This window comes from Melospiza melodia, chromosome 3 (genome assembly GCF_035770615.1).
Source record: "Melospiza melodia melodia isolate bMelMel2 chromosome 3, bMelMel2.pri, whole genome shotgun sequence".
In the NCBI taxonomy this organism is placed as follows: domain Eukaryota; kingdom Metazoa; phylum Chordata; class Aves; order Passeriformes; family Passerellidae; genus Melospiza; species Melospiza melodia.
Genome location: NC_086196.1, coordinates 15,184,146 through 15,202,164, shown reverse-complemented (window position 1 = coordinate 15,202,164; position 18,019 = coordinate 15,184,146). Strand labels below are relative to the sequence as shown.

Below are 18,019 nucleotides of genomic sequence, written 5' to 3'. Positions count from 1 at the left end.
TAAACCGCCACTGCCTTAGGCTGCTGCTGCATGCCACTCTAAGACAGAAGGGGAGGATTGTGGTATAGCTGATAAAGTTCCAGGAGGAAAGGATTCCACTAGTTCCAGGAGCCACTCCTGATTTGTATGATTGACTGGATTATTTTGCAACTAAAGCATTCATACCATCTTCCTCTTTCACTGAATCACAGAATGGCTGAGCTTGGAAGGGGCCTCTGGAGGTCATCTTGCCCAAACTCAGGCAGAGCCTCCTCAAGGATTCACATTAAGTACATTTTAAAGAAGTTGTTCATGACAGACCTATGAGGAAGTAATTACACACAAATAGTGTTTTTCTTGGAATTATCCTGGAGATAAAAGGTTGAACCCAACCAAACTGTGAAACCAAAACCCAAAAATCAGCCTTAACAGTATTGCCTTTATGCCAGCCTAGAAACAAGAACCATTCATCTCTGTTTGAACCAAACTATACTGGAGTAGTAAAGATTAATATGAAGTTAACTTTGAGCTTTCATATTTTACCATGATCTCCATCTCTTGTTTTGTGAAAGGGTTTATGCACTAACAGAAAAGTAGTTTTTAATATTTTAGGACAGAATGAGCTGGACATCTTCACTCCTTTTAGTCTAAAAAAACTGGGAGTGTTTTTGTCTGTGAACTACTAGGAAGAGCTTTGAGGATTTATATACCAGTTGTGCTAAAATACGGTGTTGCAACTAAATCAAATAAATGCTAACTGTGATGAGTTACATCCTTCATCACTTTGTAATTGAAATGGAATGAAAACTGAGATTTTTGCTTTAACACAGTGTTGAGTAGAAATTGCCATTGAGAACCAGTGTTTGTGGTGTAGGTTCCTGTCTTTGAAATATCTTTGTAGTTTTTTTTCTTCTATTTATTTTTTCCCAAATGGAGCACCAAGTATAAGTAAATGCAGAAGGACATGCTTAATGTATTTTTATTTAAATTTTTTTCTATGTTCTTGTTTTATGAAAAAGACATAGTAAGTTTCTAACATAAGCATTTATTTTCATATTACGTCTCATAGGGCTTAACATAACTTTTCCTTATTTTCTCTCATGCCTGTCCTCAACCAGGACACTTGAAGAAAATGTCTATAAAATTGCTGTTTCTTTGGCTCAGCGATACAATGTTCCACTTTGGGAAGTTTACATGACCCATCTGGAATTTTTATTCACTGACAGTGGGTAAGTTGTCTCCTCTGCAAATGCACATACAATTCTGTTACATAGAAATAAATGCTGAAGTATGACATAATTTAATTATATTGGGAGTGGAGTTTGGGTTGTGTGTTCATTTGTCTTGTGTTGGGATAGTATGGGAATATTTGTCTTTTCCACGTAATGCTTCTGCAGCCAGCTGTGAAAGCTGCTGTTGCAGGCAAGGTTAAAAGTCCATGTGTGTCTTACTGTTCTTCAGAGTATTCCAGGACTTTGTTTCAGTGTTCAAGTTTCCATAACTTTGAATGTTGAGTTCTCTCTTGCAGTAGCAACTTATCCTGGAGTTACTCTGACAGTCCCTGTAATATATCCTGAAACCTGATAGTTTCTCTTTTACTCTTTTTTGCTCTTTATTGACCTGTATTCTACATAATAGAGGAAATAAATATATCCCTATTCACATTGTGCATTTGTTCATATTAGTTTCATTTTTTGATAGAGGCAGGGTTTTTTTTTAAATAATGTTTTACTGAAACTGTTCTAGCCTAAAAGATTATGGCAGACCAAGCGTGGCACAGGTGTGGCACAACGGGAGGGGTGCTTATAATGTCTGTTCCACAGTGGCTTTAGGACCTTTATTTTTAAATTTATGTGTTTATTTATTTTAACCTCTTACATCATGTCAGGCAGTTTTTGCCTACTGAAAGAGGAATAAACCCATTTGATGGAAGACCAAGCTACTTGCCTGAATAGCACATGCAGATGACAGTGATGTAGAACTCCCTGTGTAATGCAGCAGCTCTTACCTACTGTTCTGACAGATATGATGAAATGAATTTGGTTTGTTTCAAGTGTTGCAGTCTTAAAGCACCTTTAGCTTGCAGCAGTGTTGGAACGTCTCTTAACATTAACAATTAATTAAAAAAAGCACTGAAACATTTTATAAAATGTGAGGCATAAAAAACAAAGCCTAGTGAATTGTCTGGAGAAGATGAAATAATGTTCTGAGATTTTTCTTCACTTCCTCCAAAAAACAGAGAAGTCGTACCCTCTAAATTTTGATGCTGCTAAATTATTTACTGCTTTAAACAAAACAGACAGTCAGGTTATAAACATGGCAACACTGGGCTGAGTGTGAAAGAGCCAGCTGCCTTCTCTGAGACTCGAATATTACCAACTGTTTTGCAACAGTTTTCTATTGTTTTCTTTGTTCTTGTCCTCCTTGATTTAGTATTCATAGAATTCTGAAATCACAGAAGTACAGAGTAACCATATTTTCTCTAGTGAAATTCAAAGAAAGTCTTAAAAGTTGATGTATAATAGCATGATATGCTGCTGAGCATATTTTTGTATCATAATCTCATTTTAAAATTGATTGACAGCAAATGACCATTACAGTATATTTGAATCTTGGGATTATTGCATTAATAATAGATGTTTCATTATGCATTCATTCTGAACTGAAATTAAGTTTATACTAAGACTTCATCTCTTTAACCAAATACACAGTATTTCTGTAAGCCACTTTACATAGGGAGAAGCTCAAAAGAGCTTCATAGTTTGAATTAACATAGTTTGTATTAACTATTCTTTTGATTATTTGGTGACAAAGAATTAATGACTTTATTGTGAAATATGAGTCTGGAAATTGTTCAGAATGACATTTTATAAAAAGCAAGAGAAAACTTAGTTATTTCTGTTGAGGAATCTGATCACATTTGATTATCAAAACTCTATAAAATGGAATTTACGATTTTAGCAAAACAAACTTTTGTCTATCACAGAACCTCTTGTTCCAGAATCTTTCTGAACACCACCATAAAATCTTCCTATCTGCAATCAGCCCTGCCCTAAAAACACTGCAAACATCTGCCAATCCTGTTCATGTACTTTAATGCTCAACTGGCTTTTAGTTTCAAGTTTGGGTATGAACACAAAAAAATAGTCATATCACAGTCTTGAAGTACATCAGGTCGAAGTGTCTGCTTTCTCCAATATGAAGAGTGGATGGTTCTTTATTTCTATTAATATTATACTTGTTTTCATTAATACTGTAGAAAAAATAACAAATAAGAAGAATCTGTAGAATTAAAAGAATGCTTGTAATGTTAACCATCTTGGGATAGGTCACAGATGTAAAAATAACTAAAAAATATCTTATTCTCCCTAAGAAATCAGTTAATTTTTAAACTGAGAAGGTTGTATTTGTGGTATTTGCTATAACAAAATCATCTTTAAGAATGAAACAGAGACATTTTACTTGGATATTAAAGAGAAGCACTAACTTACAGCATGTCTATTTGGGGATGGAAATTACGAAATTCTAATTTAATCAGTTTTAAAGTAGATTTTCCTCAGATTTAGGTAAAACTTTGAGTTGAGACAGATAAACTTAAGATGATATGCACCCATATGCACCCATTTTTCTCCCAGCCAAGGGAAAAAAGAGTGATTATCTTTTATGTAGTCAGCTGGAGGTGTCTGAATTCATACTGTGAAAAGGCTAATGTATTCTTTTCAAAAGATTCAGGAAAGAATTTCCTGAAGCAGTGAGACTGACTGAGGTCAACCCAAAGCTTACTGATATTTTCATAAGCTTTCATGGATGATAATTTGAGAAGCAACTCGTGAAACTGTCAAAGTCTTGGTAAACTGTCCTAAGCATTAATAATAGTGCCAAACAGATTAATTGCTGGGCAAGACCAAACTTTCAGTAATAATATCTCTCAAGATGTGCACAGGTACTCATCAGCTACAGAAAACAGAATGTAATGGATTGGGAAAGCTTCTAACTGGGCAGTAGGATCTTTGGACATCATTAAGCCGCAAGTAGCTGGTTAATATATTTAATAAAGTCTTCCTTCACACATGTCCTGGATGTATTTTTTCTTTTTACATATAGCTATACTCCCAGATGTGAAATCCTGCTTTGAATTCCACTTCAGTACTCGTAACCCTTAATCTGCATGTCCAACAGGTAACAGGATCAGGAAATAAAAGAGTTGCTTAGCTGTTGTTTATAGAGAGTACAGTTATCTAAGTGTTTGTGAGTGAGACCCTAAAGAGAGGGAAGGATTGTCCTCTCTCCCAGGTGTGCAGCTGTAAGAGTCTTTCATGGAACATCCAGGCCTTTAAGCAAAAGTTATTTCTAAACACAGGTTATCGACACTGCAAATAGAAGAAAGAGCACAAAGTCTTGGTCTGTTTGAGACTTTGAAAAGCAGTCCTGAGACCTTTCATGAGCACATGGCTAAATATGTTTACCCAAGTATTGAAGGCCAAGATCACCAGCGGTTGCTTTACTATTTTACACTCCTGGAAAACTGTGGCTGCTCAGAAGTGGTGAGCCATGCTCTTAAACCTGAAACTCACATACGACTCCTGAAAAAATTCAAAGCGGTTGCACCAGGTAAGAGAGTACCTGTTGATTTCTTCATCACTGTATTTATTACTTTATGATGTAAGTATTGGGATGATTATGCTCAGCTAGTTTGTTTTCCTGGTAATTGTTTCTTTTCTGTGAGCAAAGGAGATGAATACAATTAATATAGTTGCAAGTTCTTTTTCTTTGTTTTACTGGAAATTATTTGATTACAGCAAGAAAAAGCAAGAACAGGTTTCTGTTAGTGATGCAAATTAAAATTATTGGTGATATTTCATAGTGAAATTTTAAATGAAAAATGTCAAGTTCCTAGAGTATAATTTTTAACACTGCAAGTTTAACATGAATATTCTCAATGGGCTTAAGAAAGTTTACCTTTCGAGAGTCTGAATTACAGAATATATTAGGGACTTTATGCATTTTGTGTTTGTTTGTCTGAAAGAGGATAATTTTTAGTTATGTTTTACCCGTGATACTACCTTTTCCTTTCCCAGAATTACAGCGTTGTTTGTAGCCCTACATTTTCAGACAATTACTGTAAAATACTCCGCTGCTAAGCATTCAGGAACTTGAAATACTACTTTCAATTTGCTTGTTAGTTGGATACTTTCTTGAATTTTAGTTATACAACTCCAAATCCAGTTTCAGATTGAAAAATACACACTGTATGGCATTACCTCCTGTGAGGATGAATTAATTGATCAGTATTGGAACCTAATTTGATTTGGACACTAACTGTGCTGCAAAGTTTGAAGAGATGGTGCCTATGAATTCATGTATTGCAGGAAAAAAAAAGTCAGTTTTTGGAGAGGAGGGGTAACCCTCAGTTCTTATTGATATTATTCAACAATCAAGTTCTGTGATGCTTGCCAAAGAAAATTCTGCCATGAAATTATTGTTTCATTCATTTATTTAAGCAATTTATTAAAAAAAAAAGTCCTGGGAAAATATGTCAGACATAAATTCATCAGTTTGCGTGGTAAAAAATTAAATCTTTGTACTACATGCCTAATCAAAATTCTCAGTGTTCAGCACAGTTTAGAGGTAGGAGTGAAGGAACAACAGCTAAGTGTTTGCAGAGGTTGCAGGCCCAAAGTGTATGAATAAGAACATGGCAATAGAAGTCAGTTACTTCAGAAATTATATGCAGAAGAAAACAAAATAGTATAATTTCTAGAAATACTTCTGTTGTTGGTAAATTAATTGCAAGGATGTTCTTCCTCTGGGAAGCAGAGTAGTAGCATGACTCTTGATTATATAAATATTGATGTAAATGGATCTACATGTCCTATCTCTAGCTGACCTTATTTAGTTTACTTGTAGTTAGTGCCTCACAATTTTTCCTAAGCGGTAAGTACCAGTTGTTACATGATCAGAATACATATTTTAAATTAATGAAGACTCATGCTTTGACTTGCATGAGGTTTTGTGGGATTTACATTTAAGTTCTAGCATGCTTCTATATACTATATATATGTTCTTGCTTCTTTGAGAATCTGCTTTTTTCGGGTTGTGTCATAGAATCACAGAACAATTAGGGTTGGAAGGGACCTTAGAGATGAATTAATTCCATATCCCCTGCCATGGGCAGGGATACCTTCCACTAAACCATGTTACTCAGTGTCCCACCCAACCTGGCCTTGAACACCTCCAGGGGTGGAGCATCCGCAGCTTCTCTGGGCATCCTGTTCCAGTGACTCACGACCGTCACAGCGAAGGATTTCTTCCATGTATTTAATCTAAATCTGCCCTTTTTCAGTTGGAACCCATTCCCCCTTGCTGGAGTGATATATAATGTTAAAATACGTTCCATGGATTGAGAAATTTCACATGCACCAAGACATCATAAAATCTAAGTCTGTCAGTATTTATGTTTGTAAAAGGAGATGGGCTAGAGTCTTTTTAGTTCTGCAGTTGCTAGTGTATTCATTATTTCACATGTCATTTTGGAGTAGATGTAATTATGAATAACTTTTACCTCTTTCTCCTTCTGTCCCTAGGTCTTAATTACAAAAAACTAACGGATGAAATTGAAAACCCTCTGGAAACATTGGAGCCCATCCTTACAAGTCAAAATATCTTATCTATTTCTAAACTGGCTCCCAAAATTCCTAAAAAAGATGGCAGCATGCTGTCACCAAGTTCTGTTTATACTGTGTGGTTGCAAAAACTTTTTTGGAATGGTGATCACCACCTCATTAAAAAAATACCAGAAACCATGGAGGAGTGGCTACATGCATATGAAATGTGTTCCAAATACTTTGATAGACTCGATCCAGATGATATTGCTACTTTCCTTGATGAAATTACTTTTTCTTCCAAAGCTGTCACAAAGGTAAGGAGATGTTTTTAAAGAATTTTAGTCCTCAGGTGAAGCATATAATATATGAGCTCAATATAGTATCAAGAAGAAAGTCCCGGGAGATATTACCGTTTTCATTTTGCAGCATTTGAAGATAAATTTGTAAACCTTTCCCTGCCTACCTTTTCTTTTTATGACAGCCAGTATGAAAAGAAAGGAGTTTTATTCACTTAGGGAAGTTAGATCTGTGCATGTGAGAGTTTTGATGGAACCTCAGAGACCTCATGTGCTCATTCAACTGAGAATAAGATATTGTGTATTTCATAGAGTCATTGAGTAGTTTGGGTTGGAAGAGACCTTAAAGACCATCAAGTTCCAACCTCCCTGCCATGGAGGATTTCAGCATTTCTTCCATCTATCTTATATAATATAAACCTGGCCTCCTTCATTAAAGCCATCCCCCTTGTCCCATCACTACAGGTCCTTTGGAAAGCTCTCCTGCAGCCTCAGCCTAAAGTGTTGAGGGCTACTCTAATGTCTTCCCAGAGTCTTCTCCTCTCCTTACTGAGCAGCCCAGCTTCTCAGTCTGTCCTCATAGGAGAGTTGTTGCATCCCTCTGCACATCTTTGTGGCCTCCTCTGGGCTCAGACAGTCCCACTGTCCGTGTTTGACATAGATGTTAAACAGTGCCAGTCCCAATACCAGCCCCTGAGGAGTGACACTTGTCCGTGCTCTTCATTTGGACATTGAGCCCTTAATGCAACTCCTTGTATGCAGCCATCCCAGCCAGTTCTTTATCCACCAAGTGGTCCATCTGTCGTATCCATCTCTCCAGTTTGTGCATCATGCTGAACAGTGTCAAATGCTTTGCACCAGTCCAGGTAAATGACACCAGTTACAGCTCCTCTTTCTTCATCCAACAGTTCTGTAACCCTGTCAGAAAAGACCACCAAATTTGTCAGGCATGATATGCCTTTAGTGAAGCTGTGTTCGCTGTCACCAGCCACCTCCTGATTTTCTGTGCCTTACCATAGTTTCTAGGAGGATCTGCACCATGATCTTGCCAGTCACCAAGATGAAACTAACCACCCTGCAGTTCCCTAGGTTGTCCTTTTTTAAAAATGAGGACTATTATTTCCCCTTCTAGAGTCAGTGGGAATTTCTCCAGACTGCCACAACTTCTCAAATGGATGGACAGTGGCTTAGCAAATTCATGCACCAATTCCCTCACAACCCACAGAGGCATCTGTTAAGGACTTAAGACTTGTGGACCTTCAGGTTCCTTAGATGGTCTTGAGCATGAGATTTTTCTGCAGGGGCTTATTCTTCACTCTGCCAGCCCCTTCATTTGCTTTCTGCAACTTGGGTAGCATGGCTGGACCACTTGCTGGTGAAGGCTGATGCAAAACTGTTATTGGTGACACTGTTTTCTCCATGTCTCAGGTAACCCCACTTCTTATTTCCTTCCAGGAAGGACCCACATTTTCCCTAGTCTTTCTTGTCTCACCAATATACCTACAGAAGCTTTTCTTGTAGCCCTTGGCATTCCTGGCAAGATTTAGTTTGAGCAGTGTTTTAGATTTCCTAACCTGATCCCTGGCTGCTGGGACAGTTCCTCTGTATGCCTCACAGGGTACCTGTCCTTGTTTCCACCCTCTCTAGGCTTTCTTTTTAGTGTTTTTAGTTTTTCCAAGAGCGCCTTGTGCATCCCTGTAGGCCTGCTAGCATTTTTGCCTGACTACTACTTCTTTGGGGTACATTGTTCCTGCACTTGAAGGAGGCTATGCTTCAATATCAGCCAGCCTTTTTGGGTCCCTCTTTGCTTTATCCCCTAGTACTCTACCATGCAAATCCTTGAAGTCCAGAGCAGTGAACTTCCTGTGCACTCTCCTCATTGCACTAAGGATCTTCATGGCTGCTGCAGCCCAGGCTGATCCTGATTGTCACTTTCCCCTCCAGTTCTTCCTTGTTGGTGAAAACAAGCTCCAGCATAGCACTTCTCCTAGGTGGTTCCTGTATGACTTGGAGAAGGACATTGTCATCAGTGCATTCCAGGTGCCTCCTGGATTGCCTGTGCCCTGTTGCATTCTCACTCCACCAGACACTGGTGTGGTTGTATTTATTTACTTGCGCTCATCCTAAAATTCATTGTGCCGCAGGCTTGTGCTTAGTACCAGGCTTTTGCATTCAGAATAAGGTGTTCCACAGAGAAAGTATTCTGGCCCAATGCATGTAGTTTCTCAGCATTGTAATAATGTAAATTATAAACTGTTGTAATCTCATCTGGCTGAAAGCCTGGTTTTGAAAGAATGCACTTTCAATGCACACTTATCTGTTACCAGATATTACCAGATGTGGAGTTTCTTTTTGCCCAGTGAAACCTACTTGAAAGGCTATTTCTAGCATAAAAATTTAACTATGCTTTCTTACATATCTTTATTGTGAAGCGCAAAAGAGAAATGAGATTTCTTAGATTTTACTCTATTAAAAGATCTAGAGATGTCTTCACTAACTTTAACTGAAATGAAAAGGCAATAGTGTCCAGGGGTTTTTTTTTTTGTGTCTATCTTCTTTATTTTCGTTTGTGACAGTTTTTCTGAGGTATTTATACACCATGTTTAATGAGGTGAATTTCAGTTTGTTCTGTCTTTAAATACTGTTTTAATGTCCCCACAATATTAGTATAGGTTTATTAGAACCCGTCTAACCTGTGTCTATATCAGAAGTTGGTGAAAAAAATTCTAGCTGGGTTAATAAGAAACTTTGTCAGCACAGAGTTTATGCTGTGATCTGACTGTCAGAGTAGACCAGCATGTTTTCTTTAGTTCCATCAGCTGTCTCTGAAGCCTTTTTAGCAGAACTGTTGTCTTGGCTTAGGTGTTTTGTTCCCTTCTATCTCATAAAGGTACTTTTTCATTCTTATGAGCAATGATTCCGACTCCTCCCGAGATGTTAATTGCCAGACTTGACCCTGAACTGAGGTAGCAAGGGCATGGCTTGTCTAATGAGAACGATGTACTGTCTTTACATGTGGTCATTGCTACAGACTACTTGAAACTCTTGCTGTTAATGTTTCTTGAGTATTTCAAGGTTATTTCTCCTTTATTCCAGATGAATGGTACAGGGAGAGAGTGGATATCCTCCACTATGTGTCTGTTTTGAAACACCTTGATTATTTTCCTTTGTTTCTGTTCAGGATTCTAATACATTTTCTCTACCCTCCTGAGAGTAGAGAGAAGGAGTTGTATGAAAGAAACACTAAGGGCAAGATGATTGTGGTTTGTGGTCAGGCAGAATTTTGTAGTAGAGACCTGTTAGCTTTCTGGCCATGAAAGATGCTCAAGAAGTGCTTGAAACAGTTGGTCATATCATCTAATGTGCCATGCACTGGGTTTGGGATTCACAGCTTGCAACTAGTTTTGCCTCAGGATCCTGTTCACTTCTCAAGTAGAATTGTACAGTGAGAAATTCTATCATTGTTGACTCTGGAAACTTATCTCTGAGGTCTCTTTCCTCCATTTTTCATCTGGAAAACACTGCCTACATAAAAGCAGCCTTTTGACTTGCACCTGTTACTTAAATTTTATGTGTTTCGAGGGTGCCCTGGTCATGTGCTCACTCTTTTAATCTCTAATTCAGCACTTTCTTCCCAGTCTAGTTTTGTGACCAAATACTTTGCTGTATCAGTTTTCTATTCCTACAACAGATGCATATTTAAGTATTTCGTGGAAGTGCTGATACTTAGTCAAAATGCAAAAAAAACTGGTAGAAATTAGTAGAAATGAGTTACCACCTGAAAGATGAGACTCAGTTCCCAGGCCTTAAGGGTTCCTTAAATGGTCACATTGTGTGGTGGGAACTGTGTGAGCAGAGATGCATCATAGTGGGACTTCAGAAAACCATAGACTTAAAGTAACATAGTTAATGTTGTTGAAGAAGGTATAGATTGATGCAATATTTTTTTGTGTTTGTGGTAAATGAAACAGGCAAGGACCTTAAGCCTTTGTCAGTGCCATCCTCACACATTGAAGGGCTGGTCCCTTGACCACAGAAGCTCACTGCTGCAAGCAGTAGAAAGGTTCCTGCTTGTGGCACTTATACTCAGATATGCTTTAACTCTGTATAACTATTTAAGTCTTTCTGACTAAATAATAAATCATTCAGTCTCTGTAATGTTAAGAAAAGGTTGTCTGTGTGTATGGAACAGATTTCTTTCTAAAGAGGAGATATTCCAAATATTCTTTGGAATGACTGCTCATATTTTTGCATGCATTTTGAATCTGTCACCTTTTTTCCTCAGCAGCTCTGTTTGCTTTTAAATAATGTTGATGTCATAGTTTGTTAATTATAGCAATGTTCACATCAACTTCTTACCATGATGATTTTCCATTTGTTCCTGTTTCTGTGATCTTTGTGAAGCATTTTAGATAGTTCGGGGATTTTTTTTAAATTCCTTCATTGCCAGCATTTTGTTCATTGTGCTAGAGAGTTGGTTATGTCTTCAAAGAACCATCTGTTGTGGAGCTCATAGGTCATTGCCCTGATGGTTTTTTGATTAACAATACTCTGGAAAAAAAGCCTAGCACAAAAACAACACAACTGAAAACAATATTTTTAAATCACTCTGTTTTCATTATTGAACACACGCTACAAATGGAGCTTGGCACAATATGTTGATTAAAAGAAGAAAAGGCCACAGCTTTAGATGGGAAAACAGAATAAAAAGCAGTGGTATCATCAGTCTGGTCTTCTGTAGAGAAAGAGAAGCTGAAATTTTATTTACATGGGTACTGTATTGCAGACTTCCATCAGACTACAGCTGATGATGTTTTTTGTTTAACATTCCATCTTTTATAACTTCTTTCCCATATTGTGATTTAAAAGATTGAAAAGAACTTTTCTTGCAACTTAGTGATTTCAGTTGAAAGGTTGACTTATTTTCTCCGAGTCAGTAGTACTCTTTTGACCACATACCAAAGAGGTGTGGAATGAGAAACTGTTACAACTGAACATTACCCTGCATCATTTTCTTGACTTTAGAGACATTAAATGCTGTTTAAAATAACTGTATTAAAAAAGCTCAGTTAAAAGAAAAAAAAAAAGGCCAAGGCCAGAATATTGTTCACTGTCTTTTGTCTGGCTGATTGGCTTAATGCTGTATAAAACACTGAGGAAGACAGGGCATGACATTGCCTGAAGGTGTACAAGAAATGTTCTTACATAGCGTGACTGCACTCAGATGTTACTTTTTGAATTACTTGACTTCATTTTATCACTGTGCTGCAGTTCAGTTGGTTTGCCTTGCCTGACCTTGTGTTGTTCATGGATATTGACAGTACTTCTTTTTCTAGTATCAGTGCAAGTTACTTTCTTGTGCCTTTCATTTTATATAGTTATTTTAATTAAATCTGCTTTGAGAATGGAATAGGAAACTTTACTAATATCTTTTCTTTAACTTGTTCCTTAAACTTCCATTTAAACTTTTTCCAGATGAATTTTACAGGGTCTGGTGGGAATGAAGTTAACTTTCATCATAGCAGCCTCAATGGGGCTGTGCTTAGGATTTGTGACTGAAACAGTGTTGATACCACACTGGGATTTTGACTTGCTGAGCACTGCTTGTACGGTGTCAAGGCTTAATTTTTATCTCAAACCTCAGCCCTGAATAGTCTGCAGGTAGGCAAAAAGTGGTTAAGGGACACAGCCCGGACAGCTGACTTGGGCTGGCCAAAGGTGTGTTCTGTGCTATCTAATGTCATGCTCAGTGGTAGCAAACAAAGAGTTGGGTGAGATTAGAGGGATTGAGCACCTCTGCTATGGGGAAAGACAGAGAATTTGGATTGTTCAGCCTGGAAAAGAGAAGGCTTTGGGGTGACCTAATTGTGGCCTTCTAGTACCTGAAGGGAACCCACAGGAAAGATGGAGACAGATAAGAGCATGATGGAGACGGGACAAGAGGGAATGGCTTCAAACTGGAGAGTAGGTTTAGATTAGACATTGGGAAAAATGATTACCCAAAGAACCTGCAGATGCCCCATCCCTGGAAGCGTTCAAGGCCAGGTTGGGTGGGGCTTTGAGCAGTCTGGTCTAGTGGCAGATGTCCCTGTCCAAGGCAAGGGGGCTGGAACTAGGTGATCTCTAAGGCCCCTTCCAACCCAGGCCATTCTATGATTTTGTGATTTGGCAGCAGGAACTGCACCCAGCTGTTCCATCTGAACATCAAAACCCATTTTTCATTAGAAGGATGAGTGAACACTGGCACAAGTTGCACAGAGAGGTTGTTGAGTCCTCCCACATTGGAGATACTCAGGAGCCACCTGAAACGTGGTCCTTGGCCACTGGCTCTAGGTGGCTCTGTTTAAGCAGATGCCCTTTTTTGGCCCCTTCCACCCATTCTGTGTTTCAGTGTTGCTGGCATCCCAGGTTCCTGTGTCATTAAAAGAAGTAGAGCTGTTGCCATAATCTCACACTTGCACGTTAATCACTGACAACAAGACTAGCAAGGTCAGCATCTTCACATACAAGTAAATAATAGTCATAGTATACTTTATTAAGAAGTACTTATGTACTCTGAGGAGAATAGGCTTATGAGATGAGTTTTTACCCTGAAGAGTAAAATCTGTTGAGGTGAAATAGTATGTGATGTTCTTTGGTTTGAAAAGAGATTTTTGGGATTTTTTTATTACACATTATAGTCTATAGATTTTCGAATCTTCTTAAACTGTAAAAGCTTTTTAAATATAAAACTTCACATGCAAACAAAGCTTGAACTAACCCCTAAGCTACGTTTTTATCTCTGGTTCTGATACCAAATCTCATTTCTGAAGCTGACTAGAAGTACGGAAGAGAGCCAGTCACGGTTTGGAATAAAATAACCAGAGAAATTATATGTTCATAGTGCTGCATTTTGGCACTATGCAAATGTGAATGCAAAATTAAAACAGCCTTGTGAAAAAGCTGTATTTTCTTTCTTGGTTTTTTTTTTTTTTTTGAATCTGAATGCTTTATTCTGCATGTGCTTATGGCAACATGACTTCTAAACTGGCAGTATATTGACACTTTCCTCTAGGATATAAGTTAGATGGAATACTTAAATTGTTTGCTTTTTGCATCACTCTTAATTGCATTTTGAACATTAGAATGTACACTAGAAGAGAAAAAATTGAAATATGTAGGTGTTTTCTTCTTTTATCATCTTTATAAAATGGATATATAAATCCAGCTGTGGTTGTTAGATTTTAATGTGATGTGGAGGCTATGAATTTTTCCTTGCTTAGAGTAAAACCTGATATTGAGGCCTTGTTCACAGTAACAAACTCAGTTAATTTGAGTGGGAATGGAACTCTGTTGCATTTGAAACTGTATGGTAAAATTCCCTTTGTATTGTGTTCAAACTGGCAAACTTTCTTAGCTCTATCAATAATGTCCACTCATTTTGCTTTCATCCTTAAAATATCCAGTAGACCATTAGTGTGGTTCACAGCAATAGCACAAAAAACCAGGAGTAATCTATAGATCTTTCACTTGTGACTATTTATCTAGGGAGTTTTACAGTATGTAAACTGTAAAGCTTTCCACTAAATAATGCTTATCAAACTTTTTATGGCTTTGGAAGTAGCTAGTTAAATTCATGCTGTAAACATCTCTTGGACTTTGTATGAATAATGCTGTAGCAGTTTATTTGCCTTCTTTTATGATAATTCATCTTATTTCCTATTCACTGTGTCATACAGATTTAAGCATTTTTATTCTATTCCTTATGTATTTCAACTTGAAAGTTAAAATTGTTTATGTCTTTGCTCAGTATTGCAGCAACAAAACACCTGATGTTAAAAGTACCCAATGCTTTGGGTTTAGAGTTCAGGCAGAGGACACTCCCACCCATTGGAGAGTATATTGCAAGCATTGTTAAAACGTACTTGAAGTTACAAATGAGCAAATCGTCCATGAATATCTAAAATCATACTTTAGACTTGGTTTTGGACTTTGAGCCCAAGCTGTGTCTGACAGAAAAGTCAGACTTTGTTTCAGTTTAGTGCCTAGATACAGCTGGTTGTACAGGTCTTTAAAAGTATTTTGTATCGTTACTATTTTGTATACCTTGGGCTTTAAATAGATTGATTTAAAAATTCTCAGTCCTTGTGGGGTTTTTGCTTATGGTTATGGTCTTATATTTTAAACAGTGGTCTAAATCTGACAAAACTAATCTTAGGTGAGTTATCAGTCAGTCTTGTAAAGCAATTCTCACACATCTCTCAGTGAAGAACTGGAAATGAAAGGTTATAAGGTGGCAGTCTACAAAAATAATATAATTAGGAAAAGAAGTTCATATGGTTTAAAATGAACATGAGTCAGTTAAAAGAAGGACAGCAGAAGAAAGTAAAGGAATACTGATCATTGTAATAAATGACAAGTCAGAAACAAAGTTGTTTCCCATTAAATACTTCTTTTAGTTTTATGCTGTGTTGTGGAGCCACCTGACCTCTTGGCACTGCTGTAATACAAATAGTAGTGTACAGGTAATGAATGAATAAATAATTAAGCAATCTTTTTCAGCTGCCAGTTGAAGCCAGGATAGAAGTGACTAAGAAGGCTATTAAGGCAGTCAAACATCTTTCTGAGAAATCAAGAAAAAAAACTTCAGATAATGACATGAAAGACGCTGAAACCCCATCTGCTAATTATGAAGAAACACTGAATCATTTGCAACAATCTCTTGCTCATCTGGAAACACTCACTCACAGTTTTATCACTTATTTGAAAAGCAGCAAACAGGTAATGATTACTGATCAAGTGCTTGCTTTGAGTGTTATCATGACTAGCAGTGATAGACATCAATCTTCTGTCATATTTTATTAATGTTTTCTACCTTTGCTTTTGTTGACCTGGCTTTTGAAAATTCAGTTCCATCAATCTTTTTTTTTCTCAGTATATGTTAATTCCTAGCAGAAAGAAGACTGATACAGCCCTGTAAATAAGCAGTACACTGATTAGTGTTCCAAAAACTGTCTGTTCACAGGATGCACTACAGAAGTACGGCTATTTATATGATCTGTCAAGGTCAGAGAAAGAAAAAATCCATGAGCAAGCAGTAGCCATGTGTATAGATGGTCAGCCCCTGGACATGGTGCAGCAGTTGCTGCAAGTGGCTGTTGGAGATCTAGGCCTTTCTCCTCGGGATATTGTCCAATGTGCTATCAAAAAAATTGTAGGTATATTAAGGTAAGCACAAAACTTCCTTAACTAAGTATAAAAATCTTTCTTCTGGATTTTTGAAAGGTTTTTTCCCAATGTGAGTTGGTGTGTTGGTTTGTTGTGATTTTTGTGTGGTTTTTTTGTTTATTTTCACTGAATACTTGTTTACTTTTAATGTCTGGATTTTGCAGTAAGAGGAAAGCTTTTTGTTTATGTTTATGTTTTTGTTTACCAGTAATTTCATGTTATATTTTTATGAGTTGGGAAATCCTCAGCAATTTGAACAAAGACAGACAGAGCTTACAGGCGCTTTTTAGTTAAAGCATTGGCTTTACAGCGTTGTTCCATTATGTGTATGTGCCCTTGGGAATTTTTGTAACATTTACAACAGCACATAATTCTTCCTGCTTAAACAGAGTTAAAAAGCATGTTTATTGGAAATAGTAACTCGTGCAGGTATTTGGGCAGCAGAGGCCTAGTAACAGCTTCTGCCACAACATTGTGTCCTACCAGAAGTCATGTAATTTCCATCTTTGGAAAAACTTGCTGAGCCATTTCTAGGAGCTGGGCTTTTTTTGTGCTGGTTGGGTTTGGTTCATTAGAAATATTTTATTCCCCCTCATTTTTTAAGGGAATGCAGGGAAGCAGGGAGGATAATTTTATATAATCCATTTTAAATTGAACAGATACTTCTCATTTAACTATTCATGCAAAACTCTATTGTGAAGTATTTCTGTTTCAAAGAGATGTATACATGCATGGATGCAATAAGTATGAAAGAGTATTCTGCTGTTAGATGTCTGGTAAATAATGTTTAGCACTTCTAAGACCAGTTTAGAGAGATAAAACTTTGAGAATTTATCCTGTTGTTCTACATGCAGAAAAATTATATGGGCAGGATGATCTGAATGTATACACCAGTAATTGGAAAAGAAGTCTAGCATGGAAAGTTTGCTATGGCTCTACTGTTTCTTCAGCGTGCATGTATATATTATAGCAGATTGAAGTGCCACAGATGAAAACAGGGTAGCCTGTCAAATTGTTTGCAGTCCTCTTTGGCAGAAAATTGATTTCTCCTGTCACTCACTTTAAGAATGTTCACAGCATCCCCAATGATGATAGAGCTTTTGCACAGCAACATAAGTAATAATCTTTCTTGTCTGGGTTTGTCCATTTGAAGAAGAATAATTTAGCTTTAGATAATAACTGTCCTGCTGTTCCTGACTAGCAGTGTGATGTATCTGGATACAAAGCTCACAAAGTCCAGTTATTTTGACTATAATGAATCTCATTAACATGCAGAGTATGACAAACCTATCAAAATTCTCCTTTCTACTCTGCTTCTTATCAACACTTTCCTGCAAACTGAAATTCTTGTTCTTTATTTGCATTGCAAGGCTGGGATGGCTGCAAGTTGATTTAAAGTTCTGGGACAGTGACTGTCTCCAGTAACTCCTATGCAGCGCTTGACTGGAAAGAGGGGAATGACTGTCTCATAGAGAAAAGTGTAGTGGCAAAGGTGGGCAAATGAGTTGGAAGTTTCAATTAAGATGGCTTGGTGTGTGTTGTGACCTTATGTGGTCAGTAGAAATGTTCCACTCCCACTCTGCCGCGTTTTTGGGAAAGGATGAGAAAGATAATTTTGATATCATTTTGATCAATGGAAGGTTTGTCTACTACAATTATAAAGAACGTGAAGTGAAAATCTAGCATTGGCTAAAATAGAAAATACTTGAGACAATATCCTCCCTATGATGAAATTCAGAAAGGGTTAATATTATAAAGTACTACATATAATCTAAATATAGGGAAGAATTAAAAGAAAGGTTGTTACTTGACATCTCTTAAGCCTGCTGGTATTCCTGTTGTTGTTATGAATAAAATTGGATTAATCTCTGTTTTATGCTCAGATGTTCACTTTCAAGATACAACACAAATTACAACATCTTGTTAAATACT

At 37.2% G+C, this 18,019-nt stretch overlaps 1 protein-coding gene across 3 annotated transcripts in view; it reads left to right on the top strand.

The window, feature by feature from the left end:
• NBAS (NBAS subunit of NRZ tethering complex) overlaps positions 1-18,019 on the top strand; it is a 159,881-nt gene that overhangs the window by 98,999 nt on the left and 42,863 nt on the right. For all 3 annotated transcript variants that reach the window (XM_063150856.1, XM_063150857.1, XM_063150855.1), the window contains 5 exons: positions 1,098-1,208; positions 4,340-4,590; positions 6,564-6,898; positions 15,422-15,640; positions 15,885-16,087. In XM_063150856.1, coding sequence (XP_063006926.1) covers positions 1,098-1,208; positions 4,340-4,590; positions 6,564-6,898; positions 15,422-15,640; positions 15,885-16,087 — 1,119 coding nt within the window. The remainder of the gene's footprint in view (positions 1-1,097; positions 1,209-4,339; positions 4,591-6,563; positions 6,899-15,421; positions 15,641-15,884; positions 16,088-18,019) is intronic.